General features: G+C 42.9%; 1 protein-coding gene across 3 annotated transcripts in view; it reads right to left on the bottom strand.

Annotated features, from left to right (window-relative positions):
- FANCI (FA complementation group I) overlaps positions 1 to 27,916 on the bottom strand; it is a 79,921-nt gene that overhangs the window by 5,308 nt on the left and 46,697 nt on the right. For all 3 annotated transcript variants that reach the window (XM_077774342.1, XM_077774343.1, XM_077774341.1), the window contains exons 15-34: positions 23,902 to 24,032; positions 23,416 to 23,486; positions 21,855 to 21,969; positions 20,347 to 20,469; positions 16,288 to 16,356; positions 13,806 to 13,907; positions 12,675 to 12,848; positions 12,146 to 12,267; positions 11,463 to 11,627; positions 10,460 to 10,639; positions 8,607 to 8,773; positions 8,185 to 8,261; positions 7,183 to 7,299; positions 4,537 to 4,588; positions 3,625 to 3,752; positions 3,458 to 3,526; positions 3,192 to 3,285; positions 2,698 to 2,885; positions 1,084 to 1,137; positions 943 to 1,002 (exon numbers count right to left, since the gene is read on the bottom strand). In XM_077774342.1, coding sequence (XP_077630468.1) covers positions 943 to 1,002; positions 1,084 to 1,137; positions 2,698 to 2,885; positions 3,192 to 3,285; positions 3,458 to 3,526; positions 3,625 to 3,752; positions 4,537 to 4,588; positions 7,183 to 7,299; positions 8,185 to 8,261; positions 8,607 to 8,773; positions 10,460 to 10,639; positions 11,463 to 11,627; positions 12,146 to 12,267; positions 12,675 to 12,848; positions 13,806 to 13,907; positions 16,288 to 16,356; positions 20,347 to 20,469; positions 21,855 to 21,969; positions 23,416 to 23,486; positions 23,902 to 24,032 — 2,258 coding nt within the window. The remainder of the gene's footprint in view (positions 1 to 942; positions 1,003 to 1,083; positions 1,138 to 2,697; positions 2,886 to 3,191; positions 3,286 to 3,457; positions 3,527 to 3,624; positions 3,753 to 4,536; positions 4,589 to 7,182; positions 7,300 to 8,184; positions 8,262 to 8,606; positions 8,774 to 10,459; positions 10,640 to 11,462; positions 11,628 to 12,145; positions 12,268 to 12,674; positions 12,849 to 13,805; positions 13,908 to 16,287; positions 16,357 to 20,346; positions 20,470 to 21,854; positions 21,970 to 23,415; positions 23,487 to 23,901; positions 24,033 to 27,916) is intronic.

The following is a 27,916-nucleotide window of genomic DNA, read 5'->3' as shown; positions in this document are numbered from 1 at the left end:
CGGAACATGGGGTCGAGGCTCTCAGCTGGGGCTGGCCCAGGAGTGCCCGTCTGCTGGGCTCTGCTGGGGACATCAGTAACTGCCCTGCAATCCTCTCAACTCCGGGGACTAAGTGGCCTCAGGAGACACAGGGTCTTCGTGTGTTTCAGTCAGTGATTCTCGACTGGGGGTGATTCTGCCTTTTTGAGACATTTGGCAATTTCTAGAGACATTTTGGTTGTCACAGCTGGGAGGCTGCTACTGGCATCTGGAAGGCGGAGGCCAGGGCTGCTGCTCAGTCTCCCAGAATGCACGCAAGAGGCCCTGCATCAAGGAATTCTCTGGCCCGAGAGAGGCCGATAATGCAGAGCCCTCCAGTCCCTGGCTTAAGCCAACAGTTAACAGTGACTCAAGTATCATAGGAACCTGATGGCATCTGTGACCAGATGACATTTACATTTCTCCAAATCTGGAAAGAGCCCATTACTTTACTTTAGGATGAGAAGAAAGGGGTCTGAGCAAATGACAGGAACAGCCCACATGGCCTCCGCCTCCTTGAAAGGGCTGCCGTTCCCACCCACGCTGGCCAATCTCAGCCCTTTGTATGTCCACTGCCTCTTCACTCACACACCAAAGGATGGCTGATGGCACGGATTTAGAATCACCTAGAAATGAACCAAAGTCACAGCTCAAGCATGCATATACCTTCCCTGCTCCAAATGCAAATATATCACTTTCTCCTACTTAATTAAAACTTTTTTTTCTTTGTCTGAATGAAGATTTCCTTGCTGCAAAGACCTCAGGCTTTGGCTTGAGGCTGAATGGGCAGCCACCTCTGGCTTATGGTAAGTAGGGAAGACGCTTTATATACACTTGGCTCAGGTGATCAAGCAGTCTCCTGGGGACACAGAAAGTCCTTTCTGACTGGAAGATCTATTTTGATACGGACTCTGAACCACTTACCTGAATGTAAGAAATGAAAGAATAGCATAGGGGGGTCAGATGAGAACCAGACAGTTTCACCTGCAGCAAAAGAGAAGCAAACCAATGTAAGTGCAGGAATAAAATGCTTCCCCATTCCTAGGAAAGGAATTTGCAACTCACCAGCTTTTCCATATTTTTTGGAATTCCTCCGGAGCTCTGACAAACCTGGAGATACTAACCAAAGATTTCCAAACATTAACTTGCATCCTCTAGCAGTGTTCCCTAACACCTGCAGGTGACTCAGTGGGCTAAGGGAGTGGGGCTCACCACTGACTGGAGATGGGAAAGAAAACAAGCTGCCCTATTCAGGGAGAAGCCTAGACACAAGCCCTCCTCTGTCCCCTCCTTAAGGCTCCTGAGCCTCCCAGGCGACAGGCAATGAAGGGTTTGTTTCTGACTCGCTCAGCTTACTGCTTAAAACTCCTTCAGGCTGATGGTCCCTGCATCTAGAAAACTCATGACTTTACTGTTTTTCCTTTAAATAATGCCAATGGGGCGCCTGGGTGGCTCAGTCAGTTAAGTGTCCAATTTTGGCTCAGGTCATGATCTCATGGCTTGTGAGTTCGAGCCCCACATCAGGCTCTGTGCTAACAGCTCAGAGCCTGAAGCCTGCTTCAGATTCTGTGTGTCTCTCTCTCTGCCCCTTCCTCGCTCATGTTCTGTCTCTCTCTCCTTCATAGATAAAAACATTAATTTTTTAAAAAAAATGTCAATAAAGGGGTGGCTGGGTGGCTCAGTGGGTTGTGGGACCAGAATGACTCAAACTCGGGTCAAGATGTCACGATTCATGGGTTCATGGGTTTGAGTCCCACATCGGGCTCTGTGCTGTCAACACAGAGCTGCTTGGGATCCTTTGTATCGTCCCCACCCCCCACCCGCCGCTCCTTCCCCGCCTGTGTGTGCACTCTCTCAAAAATTAAACATTAAAAAAATGCCAACAGAGAGAAGAAGCTTTCAGTATTTCCACTAAAGAAGCGTAGAAGCCACCACATGGCCAGATCTGCACCTTCTCAGAGATAGCTGCGCTGCTGTTTGGGGACACCGGACATGGGGGTCTACCATCCTTCTTGGGTTGTCTACACCTTTCTAAGTATTTAATATGGATCACTGCTCGAATCAGAACTAAACCACCCAGTTCCTACCACCTCGCGAATGTCTGCTGAGGACCAAAATATTCCAAGCACTAGAAAAGAGTTTCTTGTTAATAGATAAAACATAAGAAGCATTAACGTAAACTCAGGGCAGGGTATGCCTTGCATTAAAAAAAAACCTTTCTCCCACCCAAGTACGTGACCTGACCCAACTACCTGTAAGACATTTAACACCTACTTGTTAATGGAATAAATGCCTCTTTAGTGCCCAGACTGGTTTGAAATGGTATAATTTAGTGTGCATTAAGGAACTGGATTGAATTCCATAGCTGTAATTTAGATTAAGCCTTAGAAAGCATTCGAAAGGGCATACACTCTCAGTTAGGGGTCACATACAAAAAGCCAACAAAATAAGAGCCTCTAAAGGAGATTTACAATTATCCCATCAACTGTTTCTTCCTGGCCCCTCATGGAGACACCTGCCACCTACTGCCCAAACCAGACTCAAACCATGACTTGCACAGAAGTAGGCAAAAAGAGCTTGCACAGCGGCCTTCACAGCACGGAGCTGCTGCCTGGCCGAGTCTCAGGCTGGCCGGGGTGGCCTGGTGGGGGTGGCTCCGGTCACCTCTCTGATACTCACGTATCTGACAAGTGCAGTGAGGATGGTGTACATTTTGCACAGTCCCTTTAACAAGATGTCCACACAGCTGCCCGATGGCAGGGCCGTCTGCACCAGCTCGTGGAAAAACGTAAGCAGAGTTCCCAGCTGTATGATGACAGCTTTCTCGACAGGATGACTGGGCAGGACTGACTGGGAAGAGGCCTCTTCTAAAGGGAAATGAAATTGGCCCATTCAAACCCACTGACCGTATTTTCAGTTAAAGTGAAGGAGACTTAGAAATCAACTAACCACCATTAAACGGGAAGTCTGTAGGGACAACGAGCATGTAATTCAGCATGCAGAGTGAGTCAACAGCCATTCTGTCACAGGCCACGCTACAGTCTTTTTCCATCGTGCTGGAAATCCAGCCCAAGCCAACAGACAAATCAAGCTGCGCTTTTATACACCAGTCAATCTGGATTTTGGTTGTCTCTCTTCACAATTCTTGGAACTCCATCCTGAATGCATCTTACCTGATAGCATTTCTTGGCTCACTTGTCTCTTAAGCTTGGTGATCAGCCAGTCCACTTCTTCTAGGACTTTCTCAGCCTGACTCAGAACAAGTAACTGTGAAAGAAAAGAATGTCTAGCGCCGCTCACTGGTGGAACACAGCTCCCAGGGCCACCTGCGGGTGGGTCATGGGCCTCAGGACATGAGCCACTACAATGGACTCTTCACGTGGAACACAATGGAAGGAGCGGGAAGACTACCTGCCACGGCACGGGGACCCACACTTACACAAACAGTAGGGGCAGCTGTTCTCAAAGTCACCATCGCAAAGTGGTTTGTTTTCTCCATCTCTACATCCTGAGGAGGCAAAGACAGGGGAGATGTAATGGCAGTAAAGCTGTCCCCCAATCGGGATCCCTGCTCAGGGTGCTGTAAGCGATGGCGCGTGACAGTACCTGGTCTATGTCTCCCAGATGCCCGTGGATGTCCTGGGACAAGTCACGTAGCAGGGTGACCGGACTCTTATACAAAACATGGAGGCTGAAGAGCAGACTCATCAAGCCCTTACAAAACGAGGCATCCTCTAAGAGTGGGAAGGAGACAAAACTAAAAGTTATAACCCAGTCAGCCTTTAGGGCACGGTGTGCCTAACCAGGAACGTGGCTTGCCCTGTCCCACGTACGATACCACAGTGCTGCGCAGTCTGCCCATGGCACCGTGGCACACTCTGTCCATGGGCCCAAAGAACGGAGAGGTTTCCTAGTATTAGCCAGTCACTCTCACCGTGTAACTAGCACCCAGATCAAGAAACAGAACGTTACCAGCACCCCAGAACCTCCCCTCCTACCTCACTTGCCCTAGCAAGGGACCAGCTATCCTGATTTCCACCGGCACGTCTAGTTTTGTCCAATTTTGGACTTTATCTAAATGGAATCAAGCAGTAAGTATCTTCATGTGTCTGGCTGCTTCTGTTCACCATCAGGTTTGTGCGGTTCCTGCACATTGTGTGTCCGTAGTGTGGGTGTGTGCACACGGCCATTCCTTTATCCACCGTACTGCTGACAGGCAAGTGGGTTTGTTTCTGCCTATAAAAGCAGCGCTGCTGGGAGAAGCCAGGAGTGGGGCTGCCAGACAGCAATCCGATGATGCCCAACAGTCTCCCAAGTGGCTGCATCAACACAAACCTCTTCCAGTGGCGGAGGGGAGGGCCGACCGTGCTGCATTCTTACCAGCACTTGGTATTGTGGATCTTTGTCATTTTGGTCCTTCTGGTGACTGTGTAATGAGTACCTTTTCTTTTTAAAATGCAATATATTTGGCAAAGATGATTTTATATAGCCTAAAAGGAAACAAGGAAGGAAACTTACCTTGGCTGTTTTCCTTGCAAATCTTGGATGTCCAGGATAACATCTGCAGAAACTAGAAATCATTCAGATATTAAAGAAACATGCCAGAAGACACAGGCCTAAGTGCTGTCAGACTGGAAGAGCTCTAGACCTTTCTAAATCTCATCACCTGCAAAAATTTGTGCCTGGATCTAAAGTGATGATCTACTAAGAATAGCATAAAAATAAGTCCAAAATTATTAGATGAATTACTGATTCTTCTCTCATGATAAACATATGACTTAATTCTCAAAGTCTGTGCTCTCATTATGGACCAAAGGTCCTAGGGTCTGGGCTCTTACCCCCTAAGCTGCTCTACCCCCCACCACCATGGTCTAGGGCTAATGCACCTCCCCCTTCAGCTCCCATGCCTCATTCTCTCCACACCTGAGACACCTTGAAGACTATCAGTCTAATGGAAAGATGCAGGAGAGTGAGATCCTGGCCATAAAGACAGCAGAATTTGCTTCTAGGAGCCAAGAGGCCGGAGGAGGTTAGATGAGAGTAGGGGAAAAAGGAAGAGGCAAATAACCAGATGCCGTTTCCTTAGGTGAGCAGAGGAGGCTTAAGACCCGAGGACAGCAGGGTCCCGAGAGGCCAGACACAGACTCAAGCCTGCTGCTCTGGCTGCTCCCTGAACGGGTTCTCAGCCACACAGGCACTGGTGTTCAGTACACTAAGTGTGAAATGACCAGCAAAAACTCAAATTTCAAATCTTGATCTGTTGAGGTAAAAAATAAATTGATGCTAATTCTGAAAGGTCTCTGCGAACGGATATAAAAGGGTCTCCAGAACACCGTGTGAAATGTAATAAGCTGGATGCCGAACAAGCTTTTGTGTGAAGACAGACAGGGCGGGAAATAAGAATCTAGATTCCTATTTGCTTCCACAGGAATCAAGGAACTCTCGGAGGATACTTCCAAAACTAAAAACGTAACTTACTTATTTGGGAGAAGAGAACGGAACAGGTGGAAAAGGACAGGACCGGAGTGAGAACATTCACTGTAAGTCTTCTTATAATTTCTGGTTTTCAAATCATAGGATTTTATTACCCACTCAAATTTAAAAATGTTTTAAAGAGATTATCTGAAATGATGGAGCTGGGTGATGCATTTTGAATGAAAATATTTTCCTATATGTATGATCAATTCCAAATCCACGGATTTCCCTCAAACGTCCCCACTCCCTGGCGCTGTCTCTCCTAGTGCTCTGTTCGCTGCGGCAGCATCAGTGAGGGGGTGAGCGGCTTGGCGCCAGGACGATGGGAGTAGCTAGCAAGACGGACTTTCTTTGGGCTACTGGAAACTAGAACGCGAAGTTCAGGCTTGCTTTTCAGCACTCAGACGCAGTCATACTCCCGGACTACAGGCTCCTAAAAGGCCAGCTCTTCCGGCAGCGAGGGCCCACACAAGGAGCCCGTCTTCCTGACGAGCAGGAAGCAGATGTGGTAGGAGCACACAGCCCCAGGCATCACAGACGCTCCTCCTCATCATGTAGGGAAAGCACTCCTGAACGGAACAGACCCACAAAATGTGGCCCTTCTCTTCTATGTGTGCGAATGCTCATGTGACACACATTTCTACAGGTGTGTGCACACCTATACACATATGCACAACCCATCTTGCAGACTTGTTTCTGCTTTGGGACTGGAGTCATGCTTTCTGACTTAATCACCTTTTGTTGAATTTCTCCCAAACTCGGTACCAGCGAACCTTGCTTAAAGCTCAACGTCAGCTACCTTCATAATTAATATGCTTTTATCGTAGAAAAGAGGAAACACCAAAAGTGAGTAAAAACATGCTAAGAAGGCTGAAGGCACCAAAGATAAACAGGCTTTTTTTTTTTTTTTTTTTTTTTCTGTAGCGCTTACTGCTTACAAGGGTCAAGGGCAATGGCTAAAAAAAAGGCAGTAGGTTCTTGCCCTATATGGCTGCATATAATGTGTAAGAAAGGGATTATTTTCCAGATCTTATATTAACTCAGGAGCGTAATAAAATATATTATTTAAAAATAAGATTTAAAGAGGACATTTAGGGGCTCCTGGGTGGCTCAGTCAGTTAAGCATCCAACTCGATTTTGGCTCCAGTCATGACCTCATGGTCATGGAACTGAGCCCTGGGTGGGGCTCCGCACTGAGTGGGGAGCCTGCTTGGCCTTTCTCCCCCTCTTTCTGCCCCTTCCCCTTTCACAAGCACACGTGCAATCAATATTTAAAAAAAAAAAAAGTGGACGTTCAGATACGTACGATACAGCTGATCCTCAAATAGTGCAGGGGTTAGGGGCACTGACCCCTGTGCAGTCAAAAATCCACATAGAACTTCAGACTCCCCAGAACTATAACCACTAATCGCCTAGTGTTAACCAGAAACCTATGTATTACATCAACAGTCTATTAACGCTTATTTTGTATGTTATATGTATTACATAGCATATTTTCACAATAAAACTAGAGCAAAGAAAAGGTTATTAAAATCATCAGGAGAAAAAGATACATCTGTAGTACTGGACCGCACTTACAAACTGCACTTTGAACCCACACTGTTCAAATCTGTGCTATTCAAGGGTCACCTGTACTCCCCGCCTCTGAGGGATGCTGGGTGGGACTGATTAAGTAGCACTTCTTTCTACCTGAGGGGAGGACGGCTCCAGCAGCTTGGACAAGTTGGAGAGAACAGTGACCAGTAGGAGGGCTTCTTTGCCATTAAAGTCTTCCTCTTGGCCGCTCAGTAAATTCAACAAGGACCTCTGGGAAAGGAAAGCACCGGGGAAAAATCAGCAGATATGTTCCTGTCATGGAGAAGAGGCCTCTGGCCAGAGATCCCTAAGGCTGGGGCAGAAAGGACTCCAAGTCACCAACATTCCAGGAGGACAAAACCTGAAAATAAACATGGGTCACACAAGTAGCTTCCTGCCCTGCTCTCGACCACAAATCCAAGGGTTCTCCTGAAAACTATGGACTCCTTCTCGTCTAAGCCCCTGCCAAATGTACACCAGGAACGAACAGCGCACCCAACTTTGGGTGGTTCATAACTTCGGAGGCCCGCCCACCGGCCTCAGGTTCAGACCTCGGCCCAAGCCCAGCACTCCACACACAGCTTCCTGGCTTCCCCTGCCCTGGTCCTTTCTTACCACCTGAAATACTCTCCGTTTTGTCTTTCATCACTCAGCGTCAGCTCCCCAAGGGGAGGGGTTTTGTTTGTGTCCTGCTATATCCCCAGCACCTGGAACAGTCCCAGCACAGAGCAGGAACTTGAACACCGCGACAATTACTGGTTAGAAGCTAAGGCTTCAATGTCCGGGCTTTATGCAATCCGACAGAGCCAGACTGTACCATGGACACAAATCAAAGACACAAACTCTCTACCTCAACAGGCTCTCCTCACGTCACCTCTAACAGTGACTCTCGGAGGCATCCCATGCTACAGGCCGGGGTGGCTTAACATCCGTCCTCCCCAGCATCCTCTGGAGCGCATGACCTTCCACTCAGTAGAGCTATATGCCGTTGCCTGGATGGTGACCCAGAAGAAATCACGTGCTCCTTGCCCGCCGTCTGCCCGTCCCCCCAGCCGGCTCAGCTAACGGTCCCCCCGGGGCCCTCAGGCAGGCAGGGCAGCCTGCCGGGCTGCTCACCTGGAACTGCCGGATCTGGAACGCTGCTCTGTGAGTGACACTGCCTCCCCCCTCCTCTCCGTCGTCATCTGTGGCATCTAGGAAAAGAACGCATTTCTCTCAAATGGACTTACTACTATGCTTTTTTTGGCCTTTTAATATGAAGTTGAAGTTTTAGAAAGCCAAATAAATAAAAGTCTGGGGGCAGACTTAAATATATTCCTAACATTCTGCCATTTGTTAATTCTTTCAATTTCCAGTCACTATTTGTGGTTCTGTGCAAAATCCAGTAAATGCCAATTCTGAATCCACTAGATGTCACTCTGTAGCCACATTAGGCCTGCTCTCAGGTGTCCTCTGGTAGATTAACAAACAGAATCAAGAGGCTTGGTTAAGAAAGAGAAACCTAGATCAAGTCCGTTAATCAAAACTGAAATGCCCACCTAGAGCCCTGAAGAAGTGCTGAATCCTGGGCTCAAAGAACTGCTGCACAGCACTGAATATCTTCTGTAGGCCCTCCAAGCACAGCAGGGAGATGCTCTTTCCTTTGTCTTTCTTTCCCGAATCTTCCACGGAAGTAGGAATGGAAGTGTATCTCCAAATTAAGACCCTGAGAATAAGAAAAGTGATTTTATTAGTGTCAGGTTCACTGAGGTAAATTTATATACTGCAAATTTATATGCCATACATGTTACAGTTCAATGAATTTTAACAAACCTCTATAGTTGTGTAATTATCCCCACAATCAAGATATTTTCATATCCCAGAAGTTTCCCCAGTCTCCTCTGTAAGTCAGTCCTCTCCTGACTTTCCAAGCACTGATTTGATTCCTATCCCTATGGTTTCGCTATTTACAAAATAACATATAAAAACAGTGGCATTCACAGGTAGCTTCCTAGCTCTCTCAATTTAACATATACTTCCTGCGATTCAGCTATGTTGCCATGTAGTTTGGAATTTTTTGTGTAGACAATTATATCATCCTTAAAGACACTGTTATTTCTTCCTTCCCAACCTGGATGCCTTTGATTTCTTTTTCCTGCCTCAACGCACTGGCGAGGCCCTCCAGTGTGATGCTGAATAGCAGTGGTGAGAGCACGGGGAGGGGGTAGGAAGCATTCGGTCCTTAGTCATTAATTATGGTATTGATTGTAGGTTTTGTGGATTCCCTTTATCAGACTCTTTTATTTATCAGAACTTTATCAGTTCTCTTTTATTCCTAGTTTGCTCAGAGATTTTATCATGAATATGTGTTTAATTTTCTGGATCTATTGAGATGATTATATAATGTTTTCTTTCCTTTAGTCTCTTGATAATGATGAGAACCGTAATGAGTGATACACAAATTTTTTTTACAAAGTTTATTCATTTATTTTGGGAGCACGCATGAGTGGGGGAGGGGAAGAGGGAGAAAGAATCTCATTCAGGCTCTGTGTTGTCAGGGGACAGGGTTTGGGGCTCAAACTTACAAACTGAGATCATAACCTAAGCTAAAATCAAGTGCCAGATTTTTTTTAATGTTTATTTACTTTTGAGAGAGACAGAGCATGCGTGGGGGAGGGGCAGAGACAGAGGGAGACACAGAAGCTGAAGCAGGCTCCAGGCTCTGAGCTGTCAGTGCAGAGCCTGACACAGGGCTCAACCCACGAACCGTGAGATCATGACCTGAGCTGAAGTTGAACACTCAACCGACTGAGCCACCCAGGCGCTCCTCCAGAGCCAGATGTTTACCCGAACGAACCACCCAGGTGCCCCCTGATTTACAAATTTTGAGCCAACTTTGCATTATTGAGAAAAATTCTACTTAATTACATCATACTTCTTACAAATTGCTAGGCTTAATCTGCTACTATTTTTTATATCTACATTCATATGGGAAATTGGTCAGTAGTTTTTTTATGTTTTATATATTTCTAGGAGAGAGAGAGAGAGAGACAGCGTGAGCAGGGGAGGGTCAGAGAGTGAGAGGGAGTCACAGACTGAAACAAGCTCCAGGCTCTGAGCTGGCGGTCAGCACAGAGCCCGACGCGGGGCTCGAACCCACGAACCGCGAGATCATGACCCAAGCGAAAGTCGGACGCTTAACCGACTAAGCCACCCAGGCGCCCCCAGAAGAACATTTTCTATGTAACTAACATTCCACATCAAAGCAGGACTAGAAAAAGACTATTAGCGATTCCACTTTCACTCTTATGGTATGTCCAACATCAAATTGGCTTCATCCCCGCCCTCCAGTTTCTGCTCTCAGAGATTCCACAGCAAGTGGAACAGGTTTCTGAGGGTGAGAGTGACTTACCGAGTTATATCGCAGAGGTTCTGGAAGATCTTCTCTGGGTTTTGGCCATCGGGGCCACGCACATGCCCCGTTTCCTTTAGCTGCTGTACCTTCTGCAGAGCCACACTCACTGCGTAGCGCATAAACTCATTGTTGGACCTTAGAACTGACAGGCTCTCTTCGTGACTCTGGGCACTGTCCCTAGAGAGAGAGAAAAACAGATTTCCCTACTGCTACTGGGATCTAGAATTAGGTTCTCTAGGGACTATTCAGAAGAGCAGGACCTGGAAAGTTCTTACTGACAGACCCCAGGCCGTCCAGGCCACAGCTGCCTTTTCACAACCTTCGTTCTCAGTGTTACCTTATCTTCTCCCCTCCCCGAATCCCTTCACTTTGATAAAATTTTAATGTCAGTCTTAGGGGCGCCTGGGTGGCTCAGTCGGTTAAGCATCAGACTTCGGCTCAGGTCATGATCTCACGGTTCGTGGGTTCAAGCCCCGCGTTGGGCTCTGTGCTGACAGCTCAGAGCCTGGAGCCTGCTTCAGAGTCTGTGTCTCCCTCTCTCTCTGCCCCTCCCCTGCTCATGCTGTCTCTCTCTCCCTCAGAAATAAATTAAAAAAAATAATAATAAATTTAAAAAAAAGTCCGTCTTAGTTTCCTTTGTTGCTGTTATTCTTACTTTGTTTTTTCAATTAAGGTTTTTCTTTTTTCCCTTTTTATCTGTTATACTGCTCAAGCTACTTAGGTAGATTTCCCTACAATACCTTACTATAATCTATCCCTTATTTTTGTTCAATAGTTCACTGTTTCTCAGTTTTCCTTAAATAATTTAAGGTATCCTTTAAAGTGCCCACCTAGAAGTATCCAGCTTTCATACCACAGAACTTACAAAAAGCTCCCGACTTATTTCTTACTGTATACACGCGAAGAACTGTGAATCCGAACTAGCTAATACTGGTGAGCCTGGACAGCTGCCCCTATCTGCACTGCACAGACATCCGTAAGCACTCCGCTACCACCTTACCTGAAAAGAGCAGTGAGAAGATCAGACACAAATTTCATGGACAAAAAACTATCATTTGTTTTGTTGGCCGTTTTAGTTTTGCCTTTGCCAGCCTTTTCGTTAAGGATGTCAGAGAGTTTCTTGTAACACATAAATAAGCTCAGAACCTCCGCAAGCTTATTCTTACTGCATAAAGGGAAAAAGAGACCACGAAGGAAAAGCATCAGAATACTGTGGTTTACTTTCACACCCAAAAATAAGGAAATCACAACGTTTCTTTAGGGATTCTAGATGTTCGATTTTAAACACATCATAAATGAATGAACTTGCATTAACTCCCAGATCACTCTAATCCACCTGTGTTATTTTTTTCTCTTATTTATACCAGTCAATGCAGAAAGTGGTATTCAAAGTCCAATACCACCAAACCATCAAAATTTCTCTATTGAAGTTAGAACTTGAGTTTAGGGTCTGGAAATTTTGGATAAATGGAAGGCTGCTAGAAGGACAACATTCCCCAGCCCCCGTGGCTTATGTTTTGGTGTTCTCTGTCTCAGGCTAGATGTTCACCTGAGAGACAGTGTCATGGCATTTGGTCTGTTAGTACCCAGCATGCTATTAAGAGTTAAAAAAACAAAAAACCAAAATCATAAAATAGAGTATTCATCAAAATGCAAGGAGAGTTGTACATATTGGTACCTTACCTAAAATTACTTATGGAGAAGTTATATTCTATGAGAACCTCACAAACCCCCATCACAAGAGAAGCACAGATATTATTTTTGATGCCAACACCAGTGTTCTGAGAAAAATCTGCTGATTTATCCTAAAAGGCAAAAGATAAAATTAATAAGCTATCAGGGCACCTGACTGGCTCAGTTGGGGGAGCATGCAACTCTTGATCTCAGGGTTGTAAGTTTAAGCCCCATGCTGGGTGCAGAGATTACTTAAAAATGAAATCTAAAAAAAACCCAAAAAACAGTAAGCGGGGTGCCTGGGCGGCTCAGTTGGTTAAGCGTCCAACTCTTGATTTCAGCTCAGGTCATGATCTCATGGTCTGTGGGACTGAGGCCTGAGTCAGGCTCTGCGCTGACAGTGCAGAGCCTGGTTGGGATTCTCTCTCTCCTTCTCTCCCTGCCTCTCCCCCGCTTGTGTGTTCTCTCTCATACTTAAAAAAATTAATAAGCTATTCAAAAGCCCCCATGTTCAACAGAGCTGAGACTCAGCCGTTACCAGTTCAAAGTCCTCTAGCTCACTCTTGATCGTTCTGGTCGTAATGGACTCCAGCAGGTCCTCCAGTTCTCGGTAGACCCCTTCCTCCTCCTCCTCCTCCTCCTCCCGCCGTAGGGGCACCACTCTCTTCCTACACCAGGCCAGACAGTGCTGGACACAACACAGCAGATAATCCTGTAGAAGAAAAGAGTAAACATTGCTGAGTGTTTAAGGGATAACCAAGGAGGCCACTGATAATTGTAACCTATAAGGCTAAAGTAAGTTATTCATTAGCGTCACAGATTAAATCAGCCTGAATTAAACCTGGAAAAAATTAATTGAACTAACAAAGGTATTTTTGCATTCTTTCCTGATCTTTTCCCTAAACTGGCTTTGTAGGTAGCAGACACCTCAGAATGCAACAGTAGAATGTGCTGTTACCGATCTAGTGGGAACACCATGAAGCCCGCTGTGAAGTTAAATCCTCTCTGGCTACTGAGTCCCAGAGGCTGTTCTGACGACAGGAGCTGATGATGAGGGAGTCGCTGGGAGACCAGCAGGGCACCTCCATCTCGTGGCACGGAAGGCCCACTGACGCAGGCAGGGTCCGACAACGGAAACACCACCTCCTCCTCCCTCATGCGCTCTAAGCTGCTTGGGGTGGTGGAGCGTCAGTTTTTATCTTCTTTTTCCTGTCTTCCTGAGGCTGGACAGCAAGAACTGTCCTAGTTCCCCTGAGGGTTCAAGAGTCCCAATTCTAGCTCAGCCTAAATCATATACTCCCTCCAGGCTAATGAAGCAGGTCTCCTGGGTTCATCTGCTACTGAGTGACCCCCCTTCCCCATTTCAAAGTATGTTTAGTATATTATATAGTCAAAGAGGCACAAATGGGAGATGAAATGCTCCTTGGGGGAGGTAATGGAGACCCTGATTTTGTAAACTGTGAACATGGAGATAGCTTACCAATAGATCCAAGGTTATGATGGGTCAGAAAAGATAAGGAGGTAAGATTTAAGAGTAAAAGTTCATTGGGAGTACTGGAAGAGTGCTTTCAGGAAAGGCATCTCTTCCTGAAGACGGACTCTTATCAACAGGGTTGATGATTTTACTTAACAGTGAAAATAACGGTTATAAGAGGAATAAAAGTCTCACCAGTGGTTCTTGTAGACAGATTCGATCTCCCTGGATTAAAATACAAGCTTCTAATTTCAGAGGCGGCAGCACATCAGGTTTTGGCTCATAGAACTGTTTTAACTGTGTATGGTAAGGAAGAAAACACACATGGCTCATGAATGCTTTTCACTTCTTTACTTGGTCAAACTAATGGCACCTTTAATGTCCAATGCCTCCTAAGACCTATTTCCCAAGTGTCCAAAGAACAACGCAGCAAAATATGTGTGGCTTTGGCTCAACTCATGCTTTACCCTTGCTTTAGGCATCATATTGAGATCTTCTTTCCTACTCCATTTCTACTAACTCTCACATAAAACATGGTGCTCTCTCTCTCACATCAACTCCTAAACCTGCGTAAGCGATCAGCCTTTCTCGTATAGCTGATAGTTAACAATGTATAAATAAGCTCGGGTCAGAATGGCTGAGTCCAGGTCCCAGTATGACTCAGAGGTTAATAATTTTGGTGATGGCATCCGCATCCGTATCTTCCTCATCTGTGATGAAATATTCTTACTATAAACACATAAGGCTGTATAAGAATTAAACATGCCAATACATGTGAAGTGCTAAAAACACTACTTAGCACATAATAGAGATCAAGAAACGTTAGCTATTCTTTTTCTTTTTACTTTGAGTCTGCATAGTTTTACTGGGACACATACTAACCTGAGTTGGGAAGCACTGTTCTATACCTTCAATCACAATTTTCTATGATGTTAAGTGTATGAATCTTGATGGGCTGATTATTACAGTTTGAAAGATACACTATAGTTAAAAGGATACAAATTTTATATAGGATCAGGCTTGAGGCCCAATGGAAATCTTTTGATAAATATTATAGGGACCTTCTAATAATTTCTACACAGCTGAGATCTCAACTGCAAATGGAGCTTCTTCAGAATTTTAACAAAGCAATGGCATACAAAAGTAGGGGAGACAGGCAGAAAAAGAGGGAGAACTTTCTTCTTAGGCCAGTGGTGAACACGAAAAAACTGCTACCTCCAACCTGGAGTGGTTTGCTTCTTTTTCTTCATTCATTCATTCATTCATTCATTTTGAGAGAGAGAGCGAGCGAGCACAGATGTACATGGGAGAGGGGCAGTAGAGAGGGAGAGAGAGAATTCCAGGCAGGCTCTGCGTGGTTAGCAAAGAGCCCGACACAGGGCTTGATCCCACGAACCGCTAGATCACAACCTGAGCTGAAATCAAGAGTTGGACACTCAATGGAATGAGCCCCCAGGCGCCTAGGCTGCCTCTTTCTTTGGTCTCTCCCTGCCCTCTGAGTATGAGGACCCGTTTCCAATTATACCACCTGGGAAGCTTCGAGAAGGTTACAAACCAAGAAACTCTCAATATATAAAAAAGATTCAAGCACCATATAATAAAGTATTACTTCACTTTAAAAGGGACTGAAGTACTGATAAATGCTACAACATGGATAAACTGAAAACATTCCTTGAAAGCCATCAGTCACAAAAGACCACATGTTGTATGATTCCACTTATATGAAATGTCCACAACAAACAAATCTAGAAAGACAGAGAGTAGATCAGTGGTTGCTTAGGGCCTAGGTGGGTGGGAGAAGAGTGAGAAAATTAGGGGGTGTTAGCTAAAGGGTGCGGATGAAAAGAATGTTCTAAAATCAATTGTGGTGCTGGCTGCACAACTCTATGAATACACTAAAAACCATGTGTTGTACACTTAATTTTCTTTTTTTCTTCATGTAGGGCTCCATGCTCGGCATGGAGCCCAACATGGGGCCACAACTCACAACCCTGAGGTCAAGATCTGAGCTGAGATCAAGAGCTAGATGCTCAACTGACTGAGCCACCCAGGTGCCCCAAGTTGTACACTTTAAATAGGTAAACTGTATGGTATGTGAATTATATCTCAACAAAAGTATTTTTAAAAAAAGACTCAAATAATGCTTAATGAATAAATGTTGAGGGTAAAAGTTCTTATTTATGCCAGATATTCTCTAGCTAAACTCTTCACAGGATCATCCTCTGAAATCTTTTTTTTGAAGTAGTTTAAAAATCTTTCCTTAAACAAAAGTACAGAGTATAACCTAATAGACACCCATGCATCTGTAACCTAGATTTAACACATCCATATTTTGCTTTAATTGTTTCAGATCTCTCTTTTCTTTTAGAAGTAAAACAAACAGATCCAGCTGCTAATAGCCCTTATGTAAATGGTTCTTTAAAATGTCCTTCTGACTTAAGAGTACAGACTATTACCAGAGAGAGTAACTGTTAAGATATGGCAAAATGGCAGGTAGGTAAGTGGGAATTAAAACATCAGGACAGCATCATATGCCCCAGGCATGTTCATAATGCACCAGTGTACGATCTGGGAATTATTTTATATTTTGAAAAGTCTGAAAAGTGTCAGTCATCTCTCCATGTCTCACTATCTGTTCTCTATATCCATAAAAATATAAAATAAAAAAAGAGATTACCTGTACAAGTAGAGTCTGCATGATTGAATTAGCCAGCTGAGAGTTCCTTCGAAGGACATCATAAAAACCCTAAGAGGAATCAAATAGAGAATAAGCTCTTTAACAGATACACTAAGTTATAATTTTACTTTTTAAAAAATTTTCTTATTTACTTTGAGAGCACGAGAGAGGGAGCATGGGTCACTGCAAGCACAGACCAGCAGGGAAGGGGTAGATGGAAAGAAAGAGAGACAATACCAGGTAGGCTCTAGGCCCAGTGTAGAGCCTGACACAGGGTTCCATCTCACAGTGTGAGATCATGACCTGAGGTGAAATCAAGAGTGGCACGCTTAACCAATCGAGCCACCCAGGTGCCCCTGGGCAATCATGACTTTAAACATTAAAAAATTTAAAAAAAATTTTTTTAAATTTATTTTTAAATTTTCAAATGTTTGTTTATTTGAGAGAGCAAGTATGTGAGCAGGGGAGGGACAGAGAGAGTGGGAGTCACAGAATTCAAACTAGGCTCCAGGCTCTGAGCTGTCAGCCCAGAGCCCAACATGGGGCTCGAACTCACGAACCTTGAGATTATGACCTGAGTTGAAGTTGACACTTAACCAAATTGAGCCAACCAGGAGCCCCCCCCCCCCCCAATTTTTTTTAACCATTGCTATTTCTTAATTCTTTGAAAAAGATTGAGACCATATTTGCTAGAGGAGAAATGATTTAGAAAGTTTGGGTTATTTGTCTAAAAAGAGCTAAAAAGAGATCTTTGATCACTGAGAACCAGATTAATAAACTGACCACAATCATCCTAATTTTTAAACAGGTCATTTCTGGCTTGGAGTACTTTGCTCCTTTACAGTCAAGAACGTCCCAGGTCTTCTTCATTCTTTTCTCTCCTACATTAAAAGCATTCCTTTTTAGGACATTATTTCCATTTACTTTCCAGTGCTTCAAAAGTGTCTCTTGGCCCTAAGCACCCTAAAGTAAATGAATAATATTTCTTCCCATCCAACATTTCCCAGTCATAGTTAAAAACTTCATAAGTTAAAATCCTGGTGGTAGGCATGTTGGGGAGAGGTGCCTAGGCGGCTCAGTTAAGCAGACTCGATTTCAGCTCAGGTCATAATCTCATGGTTCGTGGGACTGGGCTCTGCAGTGGGTTCTGCCCTGACACGGCGGAGCCTGCCCGGGACTCACTCTCTGCCCCTCCCCAGCTCTCGCACGTGCTCTCTCTCAAAATAAATAAATAACTTAAAAAAAAAAATTAAATCCTGGGGAAAACTTTCTTTCTGGAACTAAGAAAAAGACTGTACAGTTCATCTGTGAGAAAAAGTGAGAGTTGACCCCCTAAATGTTTTTTTTAAAGAAAAGACACAAAAGGAATATTAGCCTTAACAAGTATTAAATTAAAAAAATTTTTTTTTAATGTTTTATTTATTTCTGAGAAAGAGAGAGAGAGAGACAGAGTGAGCAGAGGAGAGTCAGAGAGAGAGGGAGACACAGAATCCGAGGCAGGCTCCAGGCTCTGAGCTGTCAGCACAGAGCTTGACTCGGAGCTCGAACTCACAAACTGAGATCCTGACCTGAGCCGAAGTCAGATGCTTAACCAACTGAGTCACCCAGGCGCCCTAACAAGTATTAAATTTTTAAATAAACGTATAATGTAAGAGACACCTGAGGTCCTGGTATAAAAATTTACAGATGAAATCAAGAAATAGCATACAAACAGAAATCGACTTAGTACGTATACAGAAGGCAATAATGTCTGGACCTATGGTTAACATGGAGGAAAAAGTTAGCTCCTTCCATATTATAGCAAACCAAAGTTCAGACGGACTAAGCATCTAAATATAAAAAACAAAATCATAAAAAGAAATAGAAGAAAATATTAGCGAATATTTATTGGAAGGATATGGATTCTTCACACATAAAATATCTTGACAGAAAAGATCAACAGGTTTAAACAATCAAAACTTAGTATTTTTGTAGTTCTAAAGGTAGGACCATCATCATCATGCCAACAGCCATCTGGCACACACCTGCAACAAGTATGACCAGTGTAGATACCAACACACAGAGTGTTTACAAACCGAGGATGTGACGTCTTTAATCAATCAATGAACACAGATCAGTCTATGATCCATATCAAGTCAAGTTGTAAACTCTGGAGCTAGGTAAGGGCAGAGGTTCTTTTTTGCATATGGAGGACTGCAGGGAAGAGTTAACACAGTAGGTGCGACTGTCATCCTGAGGAAAGCCTACTTGCAAGACTGCCCCTTGATGGGTGGCTGGGAATCTGGCTGGTACACAGTCCTCTATATCGATAAAAAGCTTTCCCTAAATGACAGAAATTTACTGTGTGTAAACTGTACACTGTGGTTTATGCTGAATATTTTGACTTTCTTCTGGGAGTCTGGAATTTGGGGATGTGCTAATAAAAGTGCCTATGTAAACCAGCCCTCAGTAAAAATCTTGGGCACTGAATCTCTAATAAGCTTCCTTTACTGAAGAACTGTCATCTACTGATGTACTGACACAACTCATTTGCGGAAGGAATTAAGTGCATACTGTGCAATCCCAGCTGAAGAGGAGTCTTAGAAGCTTGCACCTGGTTTCTTCCCGACGTCACCCTATGTGTAACTTGCTTCTGCCGATGTAGCTTTGTATCCTTTAACTGTAATATAGTTGGCCATGAGAATTAATACATGCTGAGTTCAGAAGTCCTTGTAGAGAAATCTTTAAACATGGGGGTGGTTCTGGGAATCCTCTCCAATACAAAAAAACAACTGGTTCCAGTATAGTTTATTGAAAAGATCATCTTTTTTCTACTGAATTACCTTGGGATCTTGGTCAAAAATCCACTGAGCAACTTCATACTTTTTCAATGGTCTTGGTACCTCTAGGTGCTTTTCATTTTATTTATTTATTTTTAAATGTTTCTTTATTGGGGGGAGGAGGGAGAGGAAGAGAGTGCACACAAGCACGAAGAGAATCCCAAGGAGGCTCCAAACCACCAGTGCAGAGCCTGACACAGGGCTTGAACTCACGAACTGTGACATCATGATCTGAGCCAAAATCAAGAGTTAGACACCCAACTGACAGCCACCCAGGTGCCCCTAGGTCCTTTACATTTTAAAATTAACTTCATTTTTACCCCCAAATCCCTGGAATTTCCATTGGGACTACACTGAATCTACAGACTTTTTTGAGACTAAAATTAGTAACAATACTATACTATACCAAGCATTTCAATTCATAAACATGGCACATCCTTCCATTTATTTACCTTTTCTTCTTTAATTTTCTCTCAGTGATATTTTGAGGTGTTCAGTGCACACATCTTATAAATTTTGTTAAACCTATCCTTAAGTGTTTTATTTTTATCTACCATAAATATTTTTCTTTTGATTTCCAATTGTTCATTGCTAGTATAAAATTGATTTTAGCATCCCACCTTACGAAACTCACTTTTTTATAGATTCTTTGCTGTCTGCATACACTGCAAATCAAGAGAGCTACATTTCATCCTTTCAAATCTGTATGCCTTTATTTTTCTTGTTTTATTGGATAGAACCGTCACTATAATGCTGAATAGAAATGTTAACAAATTATCTTTGTTCCTGATTATAAGGAAAAGCATTTAGTCTTTCACTATTTATGTCAGATGCAAGTTTCAGATCTGTTTATCAGGTGCAGACATTCCCCCCCCCTTTTTTTTAATGTTTATTCATTTGAGAGTATGTGCGTGGATGTGCACATGAGCAAGGGAGGGCTGGAGAAAGAATCCCAAGCAGGCTCCACACTGTCAGCAGAGCCCGTTGTGGGGCTTGAACCCATGAACTGTGAGATCATGACCTGAGCCAAAATCAAGAGTTGGATACCCAACCAACTGAGCCACCCAGGCGTGCCTCAAATATTCTTTATGATTCTTCACCTTAACCTTCTGGCTAGCCATCACAAACTACTAATCCCAAGTGCATCAAGTAAAAGTAAACTGCACTTTTACAATCAGAAAAAACTTAATAAAAAGGATTATCAATTGGGGGTTGCTGCATTCCTTCCACTCTGATTTACCTCATAAAGCATGAGTCGAACATCAGCCTGCTGGCCTAAGCATCTCCTCAAACTGTCCATGATCTCAAGGCAAAAAGTTTCATTGGCAACAGAATTGTAACGGCTGTGAACATCCACATGGACCTGAAAGGAAGAGAGCCCAGTTTTTGTCTATTTTACCAAATTAATTTTCATAAAGGGGGTAAAATGAGCCTATGTTTTTGGGCAAAGAAACTTAGACTTAGCTTTCCCCATATGCAAAAACCTAGGACTGAGGCAGACATAATCATCAGTAGACTGTGGTGTCACTCTTATTCTAGTTTGGAGTAAGAATTTTCAAGCATTTCAACAAAATTAACTCTTCTCTATCCCTTAAGTTCTTCCTTGGCAATGTCAGCTGCTTAGGAAGGCACACAGGTCATTCCACCACTAGAATCCAGTAGTCATAATACACTTGATTATACTTAAAAAGCCTAAAATGCCTCCTTAAATGTCTTCACTAGCTAGCAGAACCTAGCTCTTTTTGCTTCCACAAAATCCTGAGTTTCACAGGTAGGTAATGTTTAGTTTAGAAATGGATAAGACAAAGAACAACAGCCCTTGTTTAACATAATAAATCCAGCAACTAAAGACCAAGCCCCCTAACCCTTACTCTAGGCATCTCAGTGAGGTGGTGAATACTGACGGATCAAATCCCCACTCTGTTCTTCACTGCTTCTATCACACTGGGCAAATCATTTAACCTTCCTCAGCCTTAGTCTTCTTATCCTTAAGACGTGGACGATTTTAACAATACACTAATGACACCCAGTGTTCCTAATATTTAGTCTGATCCATGTGTTATGAATAAACGTTTTATATAATTACACTAGAGAAATGAAGGATTCCTAATAAAATTGTTTCATTCATTTGTTATTTACAAATCATATAGTACATAATTTAAATCATAAAAACAATTTTATTGCTCCAAAGTCTAGATTACCAAAATGCTGTAAAAAGTTTTATTTTCTCAGATCGTCAGGCTGTGCAAAGTAAATTAACTATTAAAAATGGGGATAATAATAGCATCTAGATTCAGAGGGTTACCAGGAAGATGAAATGACATAACAAATATAAAGCACTCAGCACAGCATCTAAAACTTTCTAGTAGTCAAAATCAGAAAGTAAAAAGAAGTTGGTGAAATTAATTTTAACATTTAACCAAATATATCAAAAATATTTCAACATGTAATCAAAATTAAAAACAAATAATGAGCCATTTTCCCTTTCTTCAACTAAGTCTTCAAAATGCAGCATGCGTTTTGCACACACAGCGCGACTCAGTTTGGCCAGCCGCCCTTCAATCACGCGTGCAGTTCAACAGCCACACGAGGCTGGCGGCTACCGTGGTGGAGAGCGCTGTCTAGCACACAGCAAGCCATCATTAGCAGGTGTTAGCTGATCCCACCGCCGTCATCATCAGACCCTGCTTCAGGGTCATCTGTACAACCAGCGCAGGAGGGAGACAGGGCAGCGCGCACAGTCCTTACCTGGCTGGCCCCGATGGACTGACTGCACTGGGAGGAGGACAAGCTGCCCAAAACCTTGAAGTTCTTCAGGAGCAGCAAAAACCCGGCAACTGCGGATTTCCGGGCCTCGAGCTGGCTAGCTCAGGAACAGACAGAGAAATCGTTAACAAACAATACTACGTTCTCAGGAATAGGCTTCTGGGCCAGAAAAATCCAGTCTAGTTACAGAGAAGGAATACGAAGAAATAATGAAGCACAAAACAAAATAAAATAAATTTATATACTCAAAATAAAACATCAGCTGTTCACAGCAGTCAGCGGTAGAGGAACCCAGCTGATTTCTTCTCACTAGCTAGTTAACTTCATGACACTATACTTTCTTCTGTGTGGGGAACAAGAGTACTGAGAAGTTATAGAATGGGCCAATAACTCGAATGTAAGTACTAACAGGCAAGGAAACTTGATTTTCTGTGTCCGAAGGACTACTTCCCTTCTTCGTAGAGGAGTATAGTGCTTGAGGCCTTGTAAACCTTCCACCCAGAAAAATGATACATTCATCTCACTGAGGCTCAATGATTAATTCACAGGGGAGATGTTAAGACACACAGACCTTGGTCTAACAGACATGTCTCTGGGTAAGGGATAACAAAAAACTGTCAACTCTAGAAGAGGGATAATAATATATACTTACTGGTTGTTCCTGTGTATATACACAAGTGCATTATAGTATAGCCAATGTGACATTAATTAAGCATCTTAAGGGCACCTGGGTGGCTCCGTCGATTAAGCATCTGACTTCAGCTCAGGTCATGATCTCACAGTTCATGAGATTGAGCTCCATGTTGGGGCTCTGTGCCAACAGCTCAGAACCTAGAGCCTGCTTCGTATTCTGTGTCTCCCTCTCCCTCTCTCTGCCACTCCCTCATTGGTGCTCTCTCTCAAAAATAAGTAAACATTTAAAGAAAAATTGAGTATCTTAAAGTACCCAATGTTTTCCACCTATTACTGGTCCCATAATACTTTTTGGGAGGTGGTATTGTCATCTTTAGCTTATACACTAAGAAATAAAGGAAGAGAGATCAGAAGGCATTGACTAGGCCCAAAACACCTGAGACCGCTTAACAATTTGGTCTACAGTTATTAGACCATAATTCAATATTCACTAGAGTGAGTTTCTTGAATATTTTCTTAATGAAGGTGTTTTCCTCTCCAGAACTCTTGCCAGTGGGCACTGGCACCGTGTCCTGAGGATTATTCTAGGGGTGTAGAGCAGAGTACCTGAGAGCAGAAGCTCGAATTCTAGCTCTACCAACCTCTGTTTGACTTCTGGAAAGTCACTTATCTTCTCTAAGCCTGAGTTTCCTGATCTGTATGGTGGAAGCTGTAACAATTCTAACTGTATAAGTTACTCTGAAGACTGAAGGAGATAAAGAACCTGCACGTAGCACAAGGCCTTGCCTTACGAAAGCTGTTCTGCTGGGTTAGACATCTGCAGGGCCACCGTGAACAGGCTGTATAAGGAGACGGTGGTGAGCAACATGAGAAGGCATTACTTCCTAGGGTCTCGTGGGAGGTTCGTTACCTGGCGAACATGGCTTTCCGAAGGACGAGTATCAAGGAGTCTCTCACAGACATGCTGACTTTAAGAAGGGGCTGAAAGACAAAGAAGTAGGTAGAAAAACCCCCAAGTTTATTAGCCTTAGCTCAATTCTACCCCAGACTGTCACTATTTGGCTTATGTAAGGGTATCTGGTTCTGTTTTTAAATACCTGTTGCAGTGCTTATTACACTTCGTAATACGGATAATTTAAACCTATCGTCATCAGTTTTCTAAGAGCTTTTCAATTACCGCACTAACTTGAAAATGAGTCACAGGGGAGACAAGTGTGCCAGTAAGAAGGGGGTAAACTTAGAAACAGTCTCGCTCAGTGCTCCTGCACTTTTAATACAGTTTTATTCAAGAAATACAGGATTTCCAGACATTTATATTTATAAAGAATCATGTCAGACTTCCACTAGGTAGCTCAACCTCAGTTCTGCCAAACTCCTCAGGAGGCTGAAGACTTACCTGGACTGCCTTCAGCAGCCCTTGTACAGTTGGAAGCGGCAGAAAGGATAAATAGTCAAAAGTTTCTGTGACTTTAGCAGAACAACTTTGAAGAACTAAGGGTGAATACGTGATGATATTTGAAAGCAGATCTGGAAAACAGAATCTATAGTGAGTTGTCTCAAAAAACTAATAAAGATATTTCAAATAAAAGAAAATTAAATATGAGAAAAGAAATGGTAAAAGGTTTTTCATTTCTTTTCTCAAGTATACAGCAACATCAATTTCTACTGATCCTCTATACTTTTTCTATGGTCAGTGTAACTAGGATATACTTTTGAAACATTCTTCGGTGATAATATTAAGATTATAAAAATTAGGGGTGCCTGGGTGGCTTAGTCGGTTAAGCGTCCGACTTTCGCTCAGGTCATGATCTAGTGGTTCGTGGGTTCAAGCCCCGCGTCAGGGTCTGTGCTGACTGCCAGCTCAGAGCCTGGAGCCTGTTTCAGAGTCTGTGACTCCCTCTCTCTCTGACCCTCTCCTGCTCACACTGTCTCTCTCTCTCTCTTAGAAATAAATAAAAAACATTTAAAAAAATTAAAAAAAAAATTATAAAAATTAATCTACAGGAAGGGAAGAAATCTGTTACACTGCAAGACAAGTAGCATACAATGTCTTATTTCCAAGCTGAAGTAAATCAATAAATATCTATGAACTTTTATTTAAGTTTATTTTTGAGAGAGAACTAGCACAAGTGGTAGGGGGAGGGGGCAGAGAGAGAGAATCCCAAGCAGGCTCTGCACTGTCAGCACAGAGCCTGATGCAGGGCTTGAACTAACAAACTGTGAGATCATGACCTGAGATGAAATGAAAAGTAGGACGCTTAACCGACTGAGCCACCCAGGCACCCAGCTATGAACTTTTATTATATGCAAGCATAGTATAGTCCTATAAGGTATATGCAAAACCATAAAAACATGGTCTCTCTTCTAGAATTTTAATCCAGAGTCATGAAAAGCATACTTTGAAAGAATGAAAGAGGTAAATAATGGATCAATATCAAATAGCTAATAATCCCAAATATATTTTATTGCCTAGCAAATGTCTGAGGTGATGGAAGGAATTGCAGCTTCTGGAACTTGGAGAGCCAGGCTTCAAATAATAGAAATAAGAACCACTGAAAGGGGAATTTGTTTGAAGGACATTGTATTGCATTTGAAATAAAAGGAAAAAGAAAAACCTAAATGGAAATATCCAGCAGGAAGGGAGGCACTGAACCAAGGAAAGAAGACAGTCCTGACATAAAGATTTCAGAGCCATGTCCACCAAAGCTCACAAAAATAACTGTATCATGGAAAGAGGTGTGACATGTACAAGGAAAAGAAGGTATACAAAGAGGAGCAGACTTCTGCTTCCCACCATCACAGGCTAACAGTGACCAGATTTATCCTCCCACTATATATTTTTTTATTTCTGACAGAGAGAGAGAGAGAGAGAGAGACAGCATGAGCAGGGGTGGGTCAGAGACAGAGGGATATACAGAATCTGAAGCAGCTCCAGGCTCTAAGCTGTCAGCACAGAGCCCGACGCGGGCCTCGAACCCACAAACCGTGAGATCAGGACCTGAGCCAGTCTGACGCTTAACCGACTGAGCCACCCAGGCGCCACTATCCTCCTGCTTTAAACAATAATAAAAAAAGCCAAATTATGTTAATAATTTTCAGACACTAGACAAGCAGTGCAGGACCATGGTCCCTGAGAGAAGGGAAGTAAGCGGGGTGTGCCTTATAACTGCTCCATCTTATGCTATGGCCTGGCCAGTTTCTAGGCAGCAGCACAGAGAGGGAAACTCCAAGTCCAGTGGTCTTCCCAACTTAAAGAGATGAAGGTGGGAATTCAAAAAAGCCAAGGTGGCAAGAACTAACAGGGCACAGTACTAGAAAGAAAAGAGCTACGTGGCAAGAGGGCCCTGGAGATGTGCAACAAGCTCCCTATGTATGTCAGCTGTGTTCTGGCAGGTGCAGGACTGTGAAGAAGCTACCAGAAGCCATGGAAAGACTCACCAGCAAGAAGCAGACAGATCTATTCTCAGAGGTCACCAAGGACAAATAATAGTTCACATTCACAATGACCGCAGTGGAGACACCTCATGATATACGAGGTTCTATACTAGGCATTAGTGAAACCTAACTAGCCGAAGATGAAAGGTCTTGTTTAACACAACATAATCATCCAAAGGATTAAATGTTTTCCAAAAGACTTAAAGCTCAAAAATATTTGAAAGGAAAAAAAATCCATGAAATTAACAATGTAAAAATTCACAGTGTCTGCTACCCAATCAACAATTACAAAGCACACAGGGTTGCCTGGCTGGCTCATTCGGTTAAGCTTCTGACTCTTGTTCAGGTCATGATCTCAGGGTTTGTGAGTCCGAGCTCCACGACGGACTCTGTGCTGACAGCTCAGAGCCTGGAGCCTACTTTGGATTCTGTGTCTCCCTCTCCCTTCTCCCTCTCTCTCTGCCTCTCCCCTGCTCACACTCTGTCTCTCAAAAATGAATGTTAAAAAAAAAAATCTTTAAAAAAATTACAAAGCATGCAAAGAGGTGGGAAAATATGACCCACGATGAGGAAGAAATCAACAAAAACAAAACAGAAATGATACAAATGATAGGATTAGTAGATAAAGATAGTAAAAAACCTAAAATAAATATAGTTCATATGTTCAAAAAAGTTAAGGGAAGCATGTTAAGGAGAGCAAAAATATAAAAAAGGATACAAATCAGATGTCTAAAGATGAAAAATTAGATCACTGCAGAAGATCTGAGAACTGAATGCAATATCAACTGTCTAAAACAAAACAGTAAAAAAGACTAAAAAAAATCTGTGAGATGTGTAGCAACGTAATGCAGCCTATTACACATGTAACACAGTATGGGGTGAGAGGGAGAAGAAACAAGTTTTTGAAGAAATCATATCTGGGGGTGCCTGAGTGGCTCAGTCAGTTGAGCATCTGACACTTGATTTCAGCTCAGGTCACAATCTCAGTTTGTGACATCAAGCTTCACCTTGGGCTCTGCACTGACAGCATGGAGCTTGCTTGAGCTTCTCTCTCTATCTTTCTACCTTTCCCCCACTTATGCTCTTTCTCTCTCAAAATAAACAAACATTAAAAAAAAAAAAGAGATATAATACCTCAAAATGTTCCAAGCTTGATGAAAACTATAAACCTACAGAACCAAGAAGCTTGACAAACTCCAACCAGAAACATGGAGAAAACTACACCGAAGTAAAACCATCGATAAAGAAAAAGTGTATAATATATAGAGAGGAACGAAGTATGAATGAAAGCTAACAAATCAGAAATGATGAAAGCCAAAAGGAACAGCAAAGCAACATCTTTAAAGTACTAAAAGAAAAAAAAAACTGAGAATTTAGAATTCTATACTCAGTAAGAATATCTTTCAAAAAACTAACACTGAAGACTTTCTGTGACGTACAAAAGAATTCAACAACAGCAGTATAGAAAAAAACTTTTTTTTCTGAAGGATTTAGCAAAGATTTGCTTTTTTTTTCCTATTTCTAGTCTTTTGAAGTAGACACAGGTTTACTTAGAATGAAGGTGATTCCAAGAGCACACAAAAACTGAACACAAAGAAGATGACTAATCCAGCAATCCAGAGTGATGCAGGGTGTAAGACACAGAGCAGGTGCCCTGGACAGAAGACTGACTGTCCACAGTGGCTACCAACAGTCAGAGACCAAAGTTCCCACCCCGCAAGGGCACACAGCTTAGTGTCTGGACAGTGGGGTCTGTATTTGTTCCTGGGATTCTAAGCAGTATATGAAAGTTAAAGGCAGTGGGACAGAAAATGATACTAGATAGAAATCTGGATATAAACAAAGGAAAAAAAAAGCATCAGAAATGGTAAACACATGTGTAAAAGACATTTTTTAATTTTATTTTTTAATGTTTTTTATTTTTTGAGAGAGAGATAGAGACAGCGTGAGCAGGGGAGGGTCAGAGAGAGAGGGGG

Source organism: Crocuta crocuta, unplaced genomic scaffold (assembly GCF_008692635.1).
Source record: "Crocuta crocuta isolate KB4526 unplaced genomic scaffold, BGI_CrCroc_1.0 scaffold7, whole genome shotgun sequence".
NCBI classification, from domain to species: Eukaryota; Metazoa; Chordata; class Mammalia; order Carnivora; family Hyaenidae; genus Crocuta; species Crocuta crocuta.
The sequence above is the reverse complement of the archived record's forward strand: the minus strand, read 5'-3'. Positions and strand labels throughout refer to the sequence as shown.